The sequence below is a fragment of the Crotalus tigris genome, unplaced genomic scaffold (genome assembly GCF_016545835.1).
Source record: "Crotalus tigris isolate CLP2741 ecotype Arizona unplaced genomic scaffold, ASM1654583v1 scf7180000017774.6281472, whole genome shotgun sequence".
Lineage (NCBI taxonomy): Eukaryota > Metazoa > Chordata > Lepidosauria > Squamata > Viperidae > Crotalus > Crotalus tigris.
Genome location: NW_024096625.1, coordinates 5,288,590 through 5,304,721, shown reverse-complemented (window position 1 = coordinate 5,304,721; position 16,132 = coordinate 5,288,590). Strand labels below are relative to the sequence as shown.

Sequence of the window (16,132 nt, the reverse complement as noted above, 5' to 3'; positions counted from 1 at the left end):
GTAATAAGAATCATATTTTTAAACCCATTTTCAAATGCTGAATTTTAAGATATTAATTTTTGTATTGTTTTTCAGTTTGGTTGGAATGTAAAGATAGACACAAGCAGTTTGCCTTCACTATATCAACATGTCTAATTATTTGTTACTTTGCATTATCCATTCCCAGCTTCAAATCTAAAAACTTTTAACAAATGATAGAAATACTGAACAATTGCAATTGTACAATTTAAATTTATTTTGAGAAGTCAAATAATTACAATTTCAGATCATACTACTAAATAGAACCCGCTTCATCTTTGTATCATATAGACTTGTGTGAACAGATCAAATATTCCTTATATCTAGTCAGTTAAGCTTATCCTGATTATGGGGTAATAAAAATAAAAATAAGAGGAATACTTTGCAGGTATTTAAAACAAAATTCAATTTCCTCTGAGCAGCATTGAGATTATTACCAAAGTCCATTAAACAGGGTGCGTCAGGTATATATTCCCCCCCCCTCCAAGGGATAGTCCTTCCGGTCCAATATTATTTTAATTATTAAACTGAAGATACAGGAAAATTCTGGCTTTGGATTATATACCAAATTGTGTTAAACAAAACAAGCAGGACAAGAGGATTTTTTTGAAACCAAAAAAGATAACAGGTTATTAAAATAGTAGCTTTCTACTGAAAATATGACATGCAAGCATTAGCACATACCAGTTCTTTCTCCATTCTCCATGAGGTTCAACAAAAATCCACTTGTTTAAAAAACAACCAAATGCAGGAATTACAAAATATTTACCATTCTGGGATTCCCATTAATTTTTGTTTAAAGATATTTAAGTACATAAAACTACAACAATTACACCTGAATATTACAGTAAGAAGAGATGAAAATGGGTATTTTAAAAGAAAATACATCTTAATGAACCAGGGACATTTTAATTGGATATAGGATAATGGTAGGAGACCAACAGGAAAAGCTAGGTTCGGAACATGCTGTTGAAAAATGGTATTTGCTCTGTAATTGACTTCTCTTCTTAATAACGCCCTGAAAGAAAAAAAAAGAATGCTGTAACTATAAATTCATATCTCCAGACTAGCTTCTATATTAATTTAGTTGTTTCTGAAAGGAGAGTATATTTTATTAGTATTTCCTATGCTACTCTTAAAATCTCTCACTATATTAAATTATACATATTTACTCTTCACAATTAATATAGTTATGCTTACTTGGACTGTAGGAACGAGATCTTGATCTTGATCTGTAACGACTATAATATGGTGAAGGTGATCGCCTCCTTTGAAAGAAAATGCAAAATATTTCTGTTGACAGTGGCTCATTCCCATATTCATACATTTTAGCAGTTCACAGGTATATATATTAATGAGGCTTGTAGATATTAATTGAAAAATTATTTGTAGGGTTTACATTGTGGTAAAATAGAATTAAATTGTATACAGGTAATCCTTGACTTATAACCATTTGTTTAGTGACCATTCAAAGTTACAACAGCACTGAGAAAAGTGACTTATGACCATTCGTTTTTCATGACTGTTGCAGCAATTCCCATGGTGATCAAGATTTGGATGCCTGGCAACTGGCATGTATTTATGACAGCTGCAAGGTCCTGGGTCATGAGATCACCTTTTGACAAGCAAAGTCATTGGGGAAGCCAGATTCACTTAACAATCACATTAACAACTATAGTAATTCACTTAACAATTGTGGTAAGACAGGTAGTAAAATTAACAACTATCTTGAAAATTTTTGGATCAATTGCAAGTTGAAGACTCCCCCACATACATGTAGCCTGTTTCACTCACTTACCACCTCAATCACTGACCATTCAATGCAGTGTCCTCACAATCACATAACTGCTATTTGGGCACTTTGCAACTGCCACATGTTTATGATGGCCACAGCAGCCTGTAGTCATATGAATGCCTTTTGTGACCTTTACAATCAGCTTGTAACAAGCAAGGTTAGTCAATAGGAAGGTCATGTGATGTTAATGAGTTGCAGTGATTTGCTAAACAATTGCAATGGAACTAAAATTGTTAAGTCCAGTAGAGCCACGTGATATATTCACTTAGCAATTGCATCACTTAGAGACAGAGTTGCCAGTCCCAAATTGTTAGTGTGAACTATTTATACTGGTTTATATAACAGCAGTCTACATATATAATCTGCTTAGCACAAATGCACATTCTACTTTTAAATAGCTTCCCAACATGTAGGTAATAATGATCATTACTTTTGTGCAAAAGTTCCAAATTGCCCTATTTGCCATCACTTCTTAGGATATTTTCTTCCCAAACCAACTTTTTTCCATTCCTATTTTATTATTTATTTTTCACATTGTATCCTTTCCTCTGATTTTAAAGTGATACAATTATACTGATGAAAGAATAGCACAATAAATAGTATTAACTATTTTTGTCACACTCTAATTAAGCCTTTATTGAACTGTAATTCAATAATCTCCTCCAGTGATCCTGGTTTTTCTTTTCCTTTTTAAATGTCAGGCAGAATCAAGGGTATGGCACCTACAGAAAATTTAAAAACTGCATGGGAAACTCACTCCCTATTTATTTTGCCTCTTTTGTAGGATACAAACAAGGTAATCTTATCCTGATAAGATCTAATGAATCTATTTTTTTCCTAAAAAAACAAAAACAAAAAGTATAACAGGAGCATGCAATGATAGAAGGCATCCCTCTTGTTTTTACTAGAAAATAATCAACTGATTACGCTTGACTGATTATTTTCTAACAAGGAACAAAGAACGTTCCTTGTTAGAAAACCTGTTAAAAGTTTGGCTTTTAAAAAGTGGTAAATAAAAGATGGTCACTCCTTTCCCCCCAACACAAATTACAAAATTTCATTCATTTTTTAATAAAATATTCAGCATATTTATTATTATGCTGCCAGCTTTCACACTATTTTATTTAATTGGTTTTATTGTGATATTTTGAGTATTTTAAAAATATTCACTATATCATATTAATAGCTGCCAATAAAATGGTTAAAATATTGTTTGTTATTATTCACTTCAAACACAATACAAATGAAAAATCATGTTATATATGAGCAGTAACTTGTCTGTAAACTGCCCAGAGTCACTTAGATAAGATGGGCAGTATAGAAATTTAATAAATGATAAAGAAATAAACTTAGTTTTCCAAATACTGCAAAAGACTTTCTAGCAATGTCCTGGAAGAGGTAGGTCTGAACATTTTGGGCATATTTTTCACACATTTTAAGAGAAATTTACAGGTGGGATTTGGCTTATGCAGACCATATACTTCTGTCATTTTAAATCTGCAGTGTACATAATTGAGCGTTTGTCTCCCAAACCATAAATGGTGTCCACAAATGGGAAACTAGGGGAAATATATGACTCTTGGATTGTCCATCTCTGCTAAATGGGGAAGTGTGTTTGAGCTCCAATAAAAAAGATTTCCGAGGACCTCCAGAAAAGTTGTTGTTGCTTATCAGGCTGGAAAAGTTTACAAAACTATTTCTCAGGAGTTGGATTCTGCCAATCCACTGTCAGGCAAATTGTGTATAAATGGATGCATTTAACCTTTCTAGGAAGGGTTGAACAATCAAGATCACACCAAGACTAATGCCTGTAATATTGCTGGAGGTCTCAAAAAACCCAAGAATAATGTTGAAGGGATTAAAGGCCTCTCTTCATTGATGAATTTAGGTGTTCATGAGACCACTATTGTTCAGGAGAAACTGAACAATAATAGCAGAGTTGAAAGAAGAAAACTACTACAGGTAGCCCTTGAGTTACCACCATTTGTTCAGCAAATATTTGAAATTATGATAGCACTAAATGAAGGGACTTATAAATTGTACCAGAATTTGCAGCAGCACCCCATGGTCACATGAACAAAATTTGGGAGCTTGGCAATCCACCCTTCCTTACAACTGACCACAGGAATGCTGCAATTGCTCCACCTGCCTATCTTCCACCTATCCCAACCTGTTGGATCCCTTGTGCTTATCCCCCTACCTGCGTTAACCATATGTGACTGTTGGGGATCCACCATGGAGCTGAGGTGGAGAGGCTCATTAGGTCTGCGAACCACGGTCTTCTGGGCCAGTGAGATTAACTCCACCTGCTCCTCAAGGACCTTCCTGACCACTGCTGGAAGCAGAGGCAGCGGGGGGAAAGGCGTATAAAAGGCCTTGTGGCCACGGGCTGCGTATGGCGTCCGTCTCCTCCGCTCCCCAAGAGGGGAAGCGTGAAAAGAATCTGGGCAGCTGGGTGTTCTCCAGTGAGGCAAACAGGTCCACGATTGGATGACCAAAACTGTCTGAGACCTCCCTGAAGATATCCGGGTGTAACCTCCACTCCGAATGGTCCACTATCGACCTGCTGAGGAAGTCTGCCTGACGATTCGCCTCTCCCGAGATGTGCTTGGCCCTGATGGAAAGCAGGTAGCTCTCTGCCCAGGATCCCAATGCCCGAGCCTCCATCATGAGTGACCTGGATCGAGTGTCCCCTTGCCGATTCACATGAGCTTTTGCAGCCATGTTTTCTGTTAGGACCAGCACGTGTTGCCCCTTGAGCATTGTTTGGAAATGCTTGAGAGCCAGATGGATCGCTCTGAGCTCCAACCAATTTATGCTGTGCCTCAGGTCTGCCTATGACCACTGACCCTGAGCCATCTGAGTTTGGAGATGTGCACCCCAACCGAAGAGACTTGCATCCGTGGTCACAATGATACGACGAGGCTCCTTGAAAAGAGTCCCCTTGCGAATGGCCGAGGATGTCCACCAGCCGAGAGACACACCTGGCGAGGGACACACACCAACTGGTTGGAGGTACTGGTGTGTTATCTCTGGTACGGGAGCAGAAACCACTGGAGGGTCCGGCCATGCAGTCGGGCCCATGGCACTATCGCTATGCAGGATATCAACTTCCCCAGGAGCTAGGAAAGGAGAGCCAGTGTCACTGCCCTGCTCCTGCGTACCTTGAGTGCTAGGTCTCTGATGCTCCTGCGCCGTTCCTCTGACAAAAACACATGGCAAGAGTCTGTGTCTATTACCGCGCCCAGATGTAACAGGCGGGTCGAGGGAGATGTTTGGCTCTTTTTGAAGTTTATCAAGAATCTGTGGTTCTGGAGGGTCCTGATAGTGAGGACCAAGTCGGACTGAGCGGTAGTGACAGAATGTGATTGGATCAGTATGTCATCCAGGTAACACTGGACGCGCACCGGGAACAATGTCAAATGAGCTGCCAGCACCGCCAGGATCTTGGTGAAGACCCTGGGGGCGGAGGAAAGACCGAATGGTAGGGGTCTGTACTGGAAGTGGCGGTTGAGATAACAAAACCGCAGAAACCTGCAATGCTCCGGGAGGATGGGAATGTGCGGATATGCCTCTGTTAAATCTATTGAGGTCATGAGATCTCGTCTGACACTGGCCAAGATGGAATGGAGTGTCTGCATTTTGAACTTCCAGTACTGGAGGTGGAGGTTCAGACCTTTGAGGTCGAGGATTGCTCTCCATTCCCCTGAGGATTTGGGGACTACAAATAGTATGGAGTAATAACCCCGTCACGCTTGGTTCAGGAGAACCTCCTCTATGGCCTTGATGCTCAGTAAGTGTCGGATGGCGTCCTCCATGAGCTCTCTTTTTATTGGGTTTCTCATGGTTGGACAAGAGACAAAATGGTCTATGGGCGTGGATTTGAACTCCAGAGACAGGTCTTCTCTTATGTGCGCAGAACCCAGGAGCCCGTGGTTGTGTTTTCCTACTGTCAAATGAAAAGAGTGAGTCTGCTGCCAATGGGGGGGGGTCCCTCCTGAGTCACTTGGTGCGACGGAAGGGATGATCCCCTCTGCCACAAAAGGAAGACTTGTTCTGGGTCTGATACTGGGACCGGTCCCTATAGCTCGTCCTATCAAATGTACGTTCTGTTTTGGGAGCTGTAAGCTGGTAGGGTTGTCCCGTCTCTGCCGTAGCTCCAGTCCGAAAGGACTGATGGTGACCATAGAGGAAGAAGCGCCTGCTAGCTCTCCTCGTCAAATGAGAGATGACTTTCTGCTTTTGTTTATTTTCTATGAGATACAGAGTCAATGCCTCCCCAAATAATCTGCCTCTCTTGAAGGGGGAGGTGGCCGCTCGACACTTGTGTTTACTTTCGGCCCTCCAACTTTTAAGCCAGAGTAGCCTCCGAGCGACTATGCTGGAAGCTATTGCCCGGGCCAAGTGTTTGGCAGAGTATAAGGAGACATCCGCCATATACTCAGATATCGCTATGAGTTTTGTCAGGTCCTGGTGGATCCTGACCTCTTCCAGGGGAATTCTGTCCTGTAACTGTCTAAGCCAGGTAAGGGAGATTCTAGCGAAGAATGAGGTGGAGGTTGCCGCCTTCCCTGCCCATGCAGATGCCAGGTGAACTTTGCGCAATGCTAGTTCAGACTTATCTTCCGCCTTACGGGCGTCAGAAACATCTGCTGGAAGACTGGCTGCTGAGAAAAGTAGAGCTAGGGATTCATCCACTTTGGGCACCTCCAATAAGTCCGTCAAAGTTTGGGCCACGTCCACAATCTTGCGCTCAGCCGCTCCCTGGGATGGCTGAGCTGCTGGTGATTCCCACTGTCCCTGAATGTTCTTCAGCAATAATGGGGGACAGGGTATTTGTAAGTGTCTTATTACTGGTTCAGCGAACAGGGGATTCATGTCCTGAGCAGTGGAAGACTTTGGGGTGGGGACCGGGTCGGAGGTAAGCTTACCCGCTGCACAGGCCCTGCGCAGCAAAGAAGGAAAAAGAGATGTATTGAAGAGTTCTGCCATGGACTGGGAGTCTTGTGGAGGCTCCTCGCAATCCGACCACCGGTCTGCACCTTCGTCATAATCCGAAGCGTTAGAGGAATCAGATTCAGGTGAGTGGGATGGCGAGACCATGCCGGTACGATCAAATGTAGGTTGAGATGAAGTAGTGGGTGCTGATGAGGGCCCCGGTATGGGTGACATTTGATGGTGACCTGATGATGCCATGGCTTGAAGAACCGCCTGTGATATCCATGATTGCAGCCGGTCTGTAAGGGACGGCTCTAGTGGAGGTCGTAACCCCGCAGCCTTCGGTGTGAATGACGCTGTGGGTGCCATACAAGGGCCTGGCAGATCGAGTCCTCCCAAAAGAGGGGTAGCCCTCTCTGACCAAAGGTCTGAATCGAGACCTGCTGATGCTCAGGCTCCGGTGACCACGCCCTTGATGAAGTCAATAGTTGCGCTCCTGCTTCAGGTGCAGCTGGTGGGGGGAGCAGAGGCATATGTCCTTGCCCAGCTGACAAATGTTGGGCCCGGGAGAACTGCTTCTCCAGGGCTCTGTGCGTGCAATTGGCCTGCTTGTCGCTTGCCTTAGTAGCCTTCCTGCCGTATTTGGATTTTGCTTTGGCCTTTCCCTTAGGCGCTTCTGAACCAGATCGGCTTGGTTGGATTGGTTTTCCATGTCCAAAGGCTGTGGCTCAGTGAGGTCTGCCATGGCGATAGAGAAGTGTCCCAGATGAGGCTCTGGAACTGACTTGCTCTGCAAGAGATGTCAGTTGCCCCCCATGGAAGGACTGACTGCATGTGGATTAACGTGAGCCTGCCCACTGGCTAAGCCAGCCTCATGCTGGGCGCCACAAAGCGCTCGTCACCAAGGCAAAGGGCAATCCGTATGCCAGTCCTGAGGCCAAAATGGTGACAAAATCACACGCGTCTCACAATAGTGGCAATGGTCACGTCCTGGCAAGCAACCACTAGATGCAGAGTGACAGATACTAAGATGATGTTAGGCAAGCAGGGCCTGATAGACTTTCTTGTCAGCAAGGTGATAGGGATCCACAAATCTATCTATATAAATCAATCTATATAAATCAATCTATCTATCTATCTATCTATCTATCTATCTATCTATCTATCTATCTATCTATCTATCTATCTATCTATCTATCTATCTACCTACCTACCTACCTACCTACCCACCCACACATATATAAGCATATTTATATATGTTTTAAATTGGTGCTAGCAGAGCACACAAAATGGTGTCCACGACTGAGAGACAATTCTGGAAGCTTCCCTGTGGAAAGTTACTGCCTCGCAAAATGGCGGACGCACTGAACCCAGGAAGGGGGGGAGGGTCTGACGATCGAGGCTTGGATTCAATCTATAATAAGGCCCTACAATAAATTCTATAAATTCCCAGGTCCTAGAGATCGAAGGGGGAAGATTAAACAATTCGCGCCTAACAGCTGTTTGGCGCAACGGTGCTCACTGTGCTTTAGCAGGGCCTCCTTCGTTCCGAAAGGCAGCCGGAGCAAAGAAAATTAAAGTACTCAAATTATCCCCCGTAGCGCTTGCAATCCGCTCTATACAGCCAGTCAGCAGGCCGAAGAGGCTTCGGCAAGAAGCTGGAGGCCGAACGGACTCAAAATAGCGGCCGTGAGTGATGGAGTGCCGACCGACCCCGGTCAGAAGAATAAGGCCACGTGGCCTCAAAATGGCGGCCGCGAGAGGGACTGGATGCCTCTGAAAGGGGAGTGGGAATGAAACTCAGCCCCGGCTGAGCTATAGGGAAAAGGAATCACCCCCCTCCCGTATCTAAAAAAAGTGCTGGGAAGGAGACTCAACTGCTGAGTTTAGAGAGAGAACAGCCACCCCCCCTTAATGTGGAGAGGAATACTTCTTTTCTCCCCTGTTTAAAAGAGAACAGGGGACAGAATCCCCTGTAAAGGGAATAATCAGAAGCTAGAAGCCTCTAATTCAAAGAATCCATTAATAGGTTTAACAACTTAATTTAGTCTAACCTGCCACACAAACAAACCTGAGAGTTAAGTTATCACGTCCTCATGGGCGAAAGACTAAGATGAAACTGGAAGGTTTCAGTCAAGGAGGGGTGTGACAACCTGATAACTTAGTCTGATTGGGCAGGAGGACTGAAATAACCCATTGGTGGATTCTTCAATCATCATGCTGGAGAATAGATCATGTCTTAGGTCATATTTATGTAGAAATACTGAACATTTAAAAGGCTTCACAAACTTTTAAAAATCACTGTATTGGAATGTATTGCTTGTATTAAAGTTTCCCATAACTTCCACATCTAATTTGAATACTTACCTATAGCGATAATCATATTCTTCATATCTGTCATATCCTCTGTCATATCCTCTGTCATAATAGGAATCACGGCGACGGCCAGTTCCTCCTCCTCCTCCACCACCACCACCTCCTCCTCCTCCACCTCCACTGCTTTTATTAAAAAAGAGAGAGAGAGACAGTTCAGACAAGTTCTGCTGAAAGCTATACATTAAGATTTTGTCTCAAAGATCAAGACAATACTCCTAATGAAGGAACTGATGATTCATAGTTGACTTAATTTCAGCAATTATTCAAACTGGCATCAGATATTGAAAATCATTTATAAACTATGCTGGAGTTTTCTCCTAATCGCAGGAAAAAAATGAATAAATATGCTACAGGAACAATAATAATAATGATGATGATGATGATGCTGGAAGGGATCTTAGAGGTCATCTAGTCCAACCATCTGCTGAGGCAGGAAACCCTATACCATTTCGGACAAATGGATGTCCAGTCTCTTCTTAAAAACATCCATTGTTGGAACATTCACAGCTTCTGGAGGCAGGTTGTTCCACTGGTTAATTGTTCTGTCAGGAAGTTTCTCCTGTTCTAGGTTGCTTTTCTCTTTGGTTAGTTTCCATCCGTTGCTTCTTGTCCTGCCTTCAGGTGCTTTGGAGAATAGCTTGACTCCCTCTTCTTTGTGGCAACACCTTGTCCTTCTCTTTGTTAAACTAGACATTCCCACTTCCAGCAACAGTTAGTTATATGTTTAGTTAAATAGTTCTGCTTTCTCTCTGCTTGTCACCTTCTTGCCACTTTCACCCACTAATGGACCAATCATTTCCTTAACTTTTTTCTTGGTTTTTTTTTTTACATGTTGAAGGAAGCTTTTTTATTTTTTACTTTTGTTGTAAGCCTTAGTTCATTTTGAGCCTTAGCTTTCCTCACAGTATTGAGAGCCTTCCTTTTTTTTTAGCAACCTTTCAACTCCAGTTAACTGGTATGTGGTTATTCCTATCTACGTATACATTCCTGTAGTATTTCTAATTTATTCTAGTTTGTTTATTCGTTTTAGTTATTTTGTATACTAAGAGTCTGGTGGCACAGTGGTTAGAATGCAGCATTGCAGGCTAAATCTGCCCACAGCCTGGAGTTCGATCCTAATGGGCTGAAGGTTGACTCGGCCTTCCATCCTTCCGAGGTCGATAAAATGAGGACCCAGATTGTTGGGGGCAATATGCTGAGTTTTAAACTGCCCAGAGAATGCTGTAAAGCACTATGGGGCGGTATATAAGTGCTATTGCTATACTACCCAGAATTGTAAGACTTGGCCCACTTAACAAATATAATAATCTCTGGAGTTCTTGGTTGGATATAATGAAAGGAGGAATGTGTTTCTAGCCTTTGGCAAATAGAAAACTGTTCACAATGTGCTTTAATGTTCAATTCCAGGGTGTTATATATAAAAAGTATGGTACTTTGTTAAACTTGGCAGGTAGGCCAAGTGTGTGTATTAAGAAAGCTGAAGTCAATCATTAGGGAGCAAAACTGTTCATGGCCAATATTGAATTGAAAGCTTCTTAACTGAATTAGGCTCTGAGCTATTTTTCAAGAAAAACTGCAAAAATGCATGCCACATTGAATGTTATGGCAAGAAAAACCAAATGCACAGGTATAGTATAGGGGGTACCTAGCTCAATAGTAGTAACTGAGAAGGATCTCGGAGTCCTAGTGGACAATCATTTAAATATGAGCCAGCAGTGTGCTGCAGCTGCAAAAAAGGCCAACACAGTGCTAGGTTACATTAACAGAGGGATAGAATCAAGATCACATGAAGTGTTAATACCACTTTACAATGCCTTGGTAAGGCCACACTTGGAATACTGCACCCAGTTTTGGTCATCACGATGTAAAAAAGATGTTGAGACTCTAGAAAGAGTACAGAGAAGAGCAACAAAGATGATCCGGGGACTGGAGGCTAAAACATATAAAGAACGGTTGCTGGAATTGGGTATGTCTAGTTTAATGAAGAGAAGGACGAGGGGGGACATGATAGCAGTCTTCCACTATCTCAGGGGCTGCCACAAAGAAGAGGGAGTGAAGCTATTTTTCCAAAGCTCCTGAAGGCAGGACAAGAAGCAACAGATGGAAACTAATCAAGGAGAGAAGCAACATAGAACTAAGGAGAAACTTCCTGACAGTTAGAACAATTACCCAGTGGAACAACCTGCCTCCAGAAGTGGTGAATGCTCCACAGTGGAAGTTTTAGGAAGAGACTGGATAGCCATTTGTCCGAAATGGTATAGGGTTTCCTGCCTGAGCAGGGGATTGGACTAGATGACCTCCAAGGTCCCTTCCAACTTTATTATTATTATTATTAAAATATTTATTCATTCCTCAGAAAATACTCAGTACAGACTACAATTACTCCTATTTCTGGAGCGCCAGGACTAAAACATAAAAGAGAAAAATGGGCTTACTTTGCGTTCCATTGGTTTCTTATAGCAAAATATTGGAATTATTTGTTATGCTGTATTGGAAGCCAATCTTTTGAAACTTTCTGATAGAACACTCTACTGAGATAGATTGCTTGGAATTTGGAATTAACAAGTCATGTTTACTCCTATACATTGGGCTTTGAGGTTTCACTTAAAACGCCAGTCATAGAATATATTTGTAGAAACAATAAAGTGAAATAAAGCAGTCATTAGAATGGAACATGTTTAAAGGAACTGAATATTTTACTTAAAGTCCCATGGCAAATGTATTTCTCATAGTAATAGGGCTAAGACAATAAATATCTTACTGAGTTGGTCTGCCCATATAGATACCAGGGGTGGGTGTATGTGCTCTCTTTGTGATAGAGTAATCTACTCTGATTCTTCTACCATCCAACTCCATTCCATTTGCATGTTCCATAGCCTACAAGAAAGGGGAAAAAAACCCTCTTATAATGCCTGTATCTAGTAATCTTCTACAAATTAATGGGGGAGGGGGAATTAAATATGATCACTTTTAAGCCAACACAGGAAGATGCTATTGCATTCCTGATGCTTTGTTCCTAATTAAGACAAAAAAAAAAAAAGATAAACTTAACTTAACTAAAGCAAAGAATTCTATGATTAACTTCAATCAAAGACATAAGAGGAAAGTATGATCAGGGGCATCCAGCAGTATGGCTTCTTGCAGACTCAGTTTCATTTCACGTTTTCCCTGTCTACTTTCATTTCATTTCTTTTAGAAGAATTGGGTATCATTGAAGTTTCAATGATATTCAATTCTTCCAGTAGAGATTCCAGTTATTTTTTAAATCTATATAAACATTATTAAAGCTCTACACATAAAATAAGCATTAAAACACAATAAACACACATAACCTCCAAATACAAAACTAAACATCTAACTTAAAAACATCTCATATTTCTCACAGATCCATTAACTTCTGCCTTTAATTTCTTTACAAATCCATTAACCCTCTTATTCTTTTACAGAATAGATTCCCATTTATGTGACTTTCTAATTACTATCTTCTCTACTTATTCATCACTTTAAACACTGTGGTGGTGATGTTAAAAAAATCTTCAAAAGTATTAGAAATGCATAAAAACGTCAGAAAATCCTAAACATAAAGTTTAAACTGAATGCAAATATTTTTATTGGGTATAAATGAAAAATATCACAATTTACTAAAATATATGATAACTGCAAGAACAAATTTGGCACAGTATTGGAAAAGAAAAACTTTACCTACAATATCAGATTGAAAAACTAAAAATGGAGAATATGTAGCAATGACAAAATATGTAGCAATGACATATCTACTTAATAGAAATCTAATTAAATTTAAATAAAGATGGCTCCCATATATATATTTCAGATTGCATAGTAAGACAAATTTAGTCATTTGTAACAGAGGGCAAGAATATGTCTATGGAAAGTTTTTGCATTCTTTTGTTTTATTCTGTCTATTGTCCTATTTAACACAAACTTTTTCCTAAATATTTTACTATTGTAACAATAAGAATATCTTTTAAAACATACTTAATATATCATGAGACTGATTTTACATTAGGATCCATCCCTTACAGAATCAGTTTGAAACTTGCTGTTAACTGCTGCTTTATATCAAGTCACTGAATTATTTTTCAAAATAGTCTCAATAGTGTACTTCGTTAGCTTAAGAACCAAGTAACATGTTCATGTTAAGATATTTAAAAATTGATAATTCCTGTTAATGAGGAAAATGCCTGCTTGCTATCAAATATTTTGTTAGAAAAAGTTAATGCCATTCCATAGAGAATTACTGCTTCTATATCATAATAGATAGACCTATCAGGATGTTTACTCAGAATGTCCTTGCATAGACAGAATTGCCCTATTGTACAATAACACTTATGCATTAGCTTCAAACGCATTTTAGTATATTATTATTTAATTTAAATAATTATACTTAAGAGGGAAACTAGAGAATTTAGATATTAAATTCATAGATTGAAGAAGCTAGTTCTGTATTATTTATAGCTTGAAACAAAATAACAGGAATACGGACTATTCAATATATCCCTATTTAACGTTCTTTAAGACCACATTAAATGTAGACTATACTGCCACCTAGTGTTTCTTTTAATTCCACAGAAATATTTTTTCCTTTTTACTATGTTGTAAATCTTATACATTGGGGTGTCAAACTCAATTTCACTGAGGGCCGCATCAGCATTGTGGTTGCCTTCAGGGGGCCGGGTGGGTGTGGCCAGGGTGGGTGCGTCCTACTGGACGTGGATGGAGTGGGGTGGACTACTGGGTGGGCATGGCCAGCTCTACATCGTTCGCGCCAAGGGTGCCTGGGCAGGAATAGGACAGATGTAAGGGTCTCTGGCAGAAGGGAGTGACCGGGGCAAGCACCAAAGCATGGTCCTTTCTTCATTCCTCACAAAGGGTGACACCTGCCCAGCATGCACCCAGGGGGCGGAGCCGACATAGCAGGGGCTAGTTCCTCGCTGTTTCCAGACAGCCTTGTGGAGTTAGGACTGAATGCATTTCAGCATAGATGGCCACCACAAAAATTGTACGTTGGCTCCCGGCTGGCCTGGGCCAGGGCCAAGGCAGCAGGGGCCATTCCCTCACTGTTTCCAGGATGGCTTAGCCACTTTGCGGGTTGCATCCGACCCCCGGGCCTTGTGTTTGACAAGTCTGTTACACATTGTGCTGTTTCAATACACTGATGTCTGTTTAATGTTTAAAGCTATTTTTTTTTATTTAGATAGCTTAGAATACTAAGAATGGAAAAGAGAAAAAAATCTATCAATGTTAATTGCAATTGTAGTATCAATATTACAAATGTAAAATTATTTAGCTTTTTCATCCAAACAAATCTATTCTGGTTTCTGTTTGTATTGTATGAATCTTTCCACCCTCACAGAAATGTTATTAAATGCAAATTATAGTAAAGTGAATATTGTTTATAAAAACACACATCAGAAGAATGAGAATCCTGAAAGGGTTGTACCATAAACTCTGAACTATTTAGATTAATTTATAGAGATGCGCACAACTTCACCTTTGAAAAATAGCCAAAAATATAAAAGCAACCCAAAACCTGATTTGATACTGACATAATTCTTAGCTCTAAGGACTTAATTTATTCAGTATAGTATCAATGGAAAGATTAATTTCCAATACTCATATCTAGTTTTTCCCTTAGTATTAACCTATGGATTTCTAGTTTTAAGACATACTTACAATATAAATATCACCTGTTCATACTTTCAAATATACATATTATCCCTTTCATTCATAACTAAACCTACATCTTTACTTTCCATTCAAAAAAAATCAGACCTTCGTTCAACTCTATTTCTCTTAATCTAATCTCAAACATATATGGATAGTCATCTACTTAGGACCACATTTGAGTCCAGAATTTTATATTGCTAAGTGAGAAATTTATTGAGTTTTGCCCCATTTTACAACTTTTCTTGCCATTTGTTAAGTGAATCACTGCAGTTGTTAAATTTATAACACAGTTAAGTGAATCTGGCTTCCCTATTGACTTGGCTTCTAAGTCAAGAAGATCACAAAAGACGATCACGTGACCCTGGAATACTGCAACCATCGTTAACTATGAATCAGTCAAGCATCCAAATGTAAATTACGTGACCATAGGGCTGTTGCAATGGTCATAAATGTGAAAAATTGTCATGTCATCTTTTTTCAATGCCGTTGTAACTTTGAACTAAATGAACTGTTGTAAGTTGAGGACTATCTGTATTTTTGTCATTTAATTTGTGCTCTTCATAATTTACCACTATCACTGAGAAATTCGCAGAAATATTGATCTGCGCTGCACATCATGATGCTGATCATTCAAGACTTTCAAATAACACTTTTATAATAGAAAAGGTGCAAAATTATCAGCCTCCAATGAATTTGTGCTACATAGAACATTCCTTGCTAATAACATGCACTGGTTAATATTGGTACATTTTGTTCATAATATCAAAATAAAACCAAAGCCTAGTTTTACGCAAGTACACTTATGCTTTAACATGCAAGGTAGTGTGGGAGGAATCCAGAGAAAGAAATATTGTGGGGAATATTAAAAAGGCAGTATATATTTCTCCAAAGGAATAATGGAGAAGATCTTTAAAAAGGCAGCCAGAAAGCTAGAAGCTGATGAGCTTAGTAAGACAAAGACCCCCAAAATCTACATACCCCACCCAAACTCTAAGGACAGGAAACCTAATAGTATTAACCCACCAATACCAAAAAGGGCACACTCAGACTCAGGTCAAAGTACATGGCACAGGAAATACAAAGTCTCAACAGGAACAGGAAATAACCTCAAAAGCCCCAGAAGATATAAAAACCTACCACTCCCAGCAACACGTGTTCAGCTTTCCCAGAGTCACATTGCTGTCTGGCTCTGCTCTTTAATAAACCACAACCTTCTTTCTAAAGCAATTTCCATTTTGTTTATTCCTGGCTTGGACTGGACCCTGATGAAGATTTTTTCTTTCTACAGTAGTCTTTCTACACTAGAGACCACCTGGC

General features: G+C 40.2%; 1 protein-coding gene across 5 annotated transcripts in view; it reads right to left on the bottom strand.

Moving 5' to 3' along the window:
• Positions 1-211: 211 nt before the first annotated feature.
• TRA2A (transformer 2 alpha homolog) overlaps positions 212-16,132 on the bottom strand; it is a 29,551-nt gene continuing 13,630 nt past the window's right edge. For 4 of the 5 annotated variants that reach the window (XM_039342101.1, XM_039342104.1, XM_039342106.1 and 1 more), the window contains exons 5-8: positions 11,889-12,004; positions 9,119-9,250; positions 1,219-1,286; positions 212-1,036 (exon numbers count right to left, since the gene is read on the bottom strand). In XM_039342101.1, coding sequence (XP_039198035.1) covers positions 1,026-1,036; positions 1,219-1,286; positions 9,119-9,250; positions 11,889-12,004 — 327 coding nt within the window. In that variant the 3' untranslated portion in view covers positions 212-1,025. The remainder of the gene's footprint in view (positions 1,037-1,218; positions 1,287-9,118; positions 9,251-11,888; positions 12,005-16,132) is intronic. The other variant, XM_039342102.1, reaches the window with a different exon arrangement.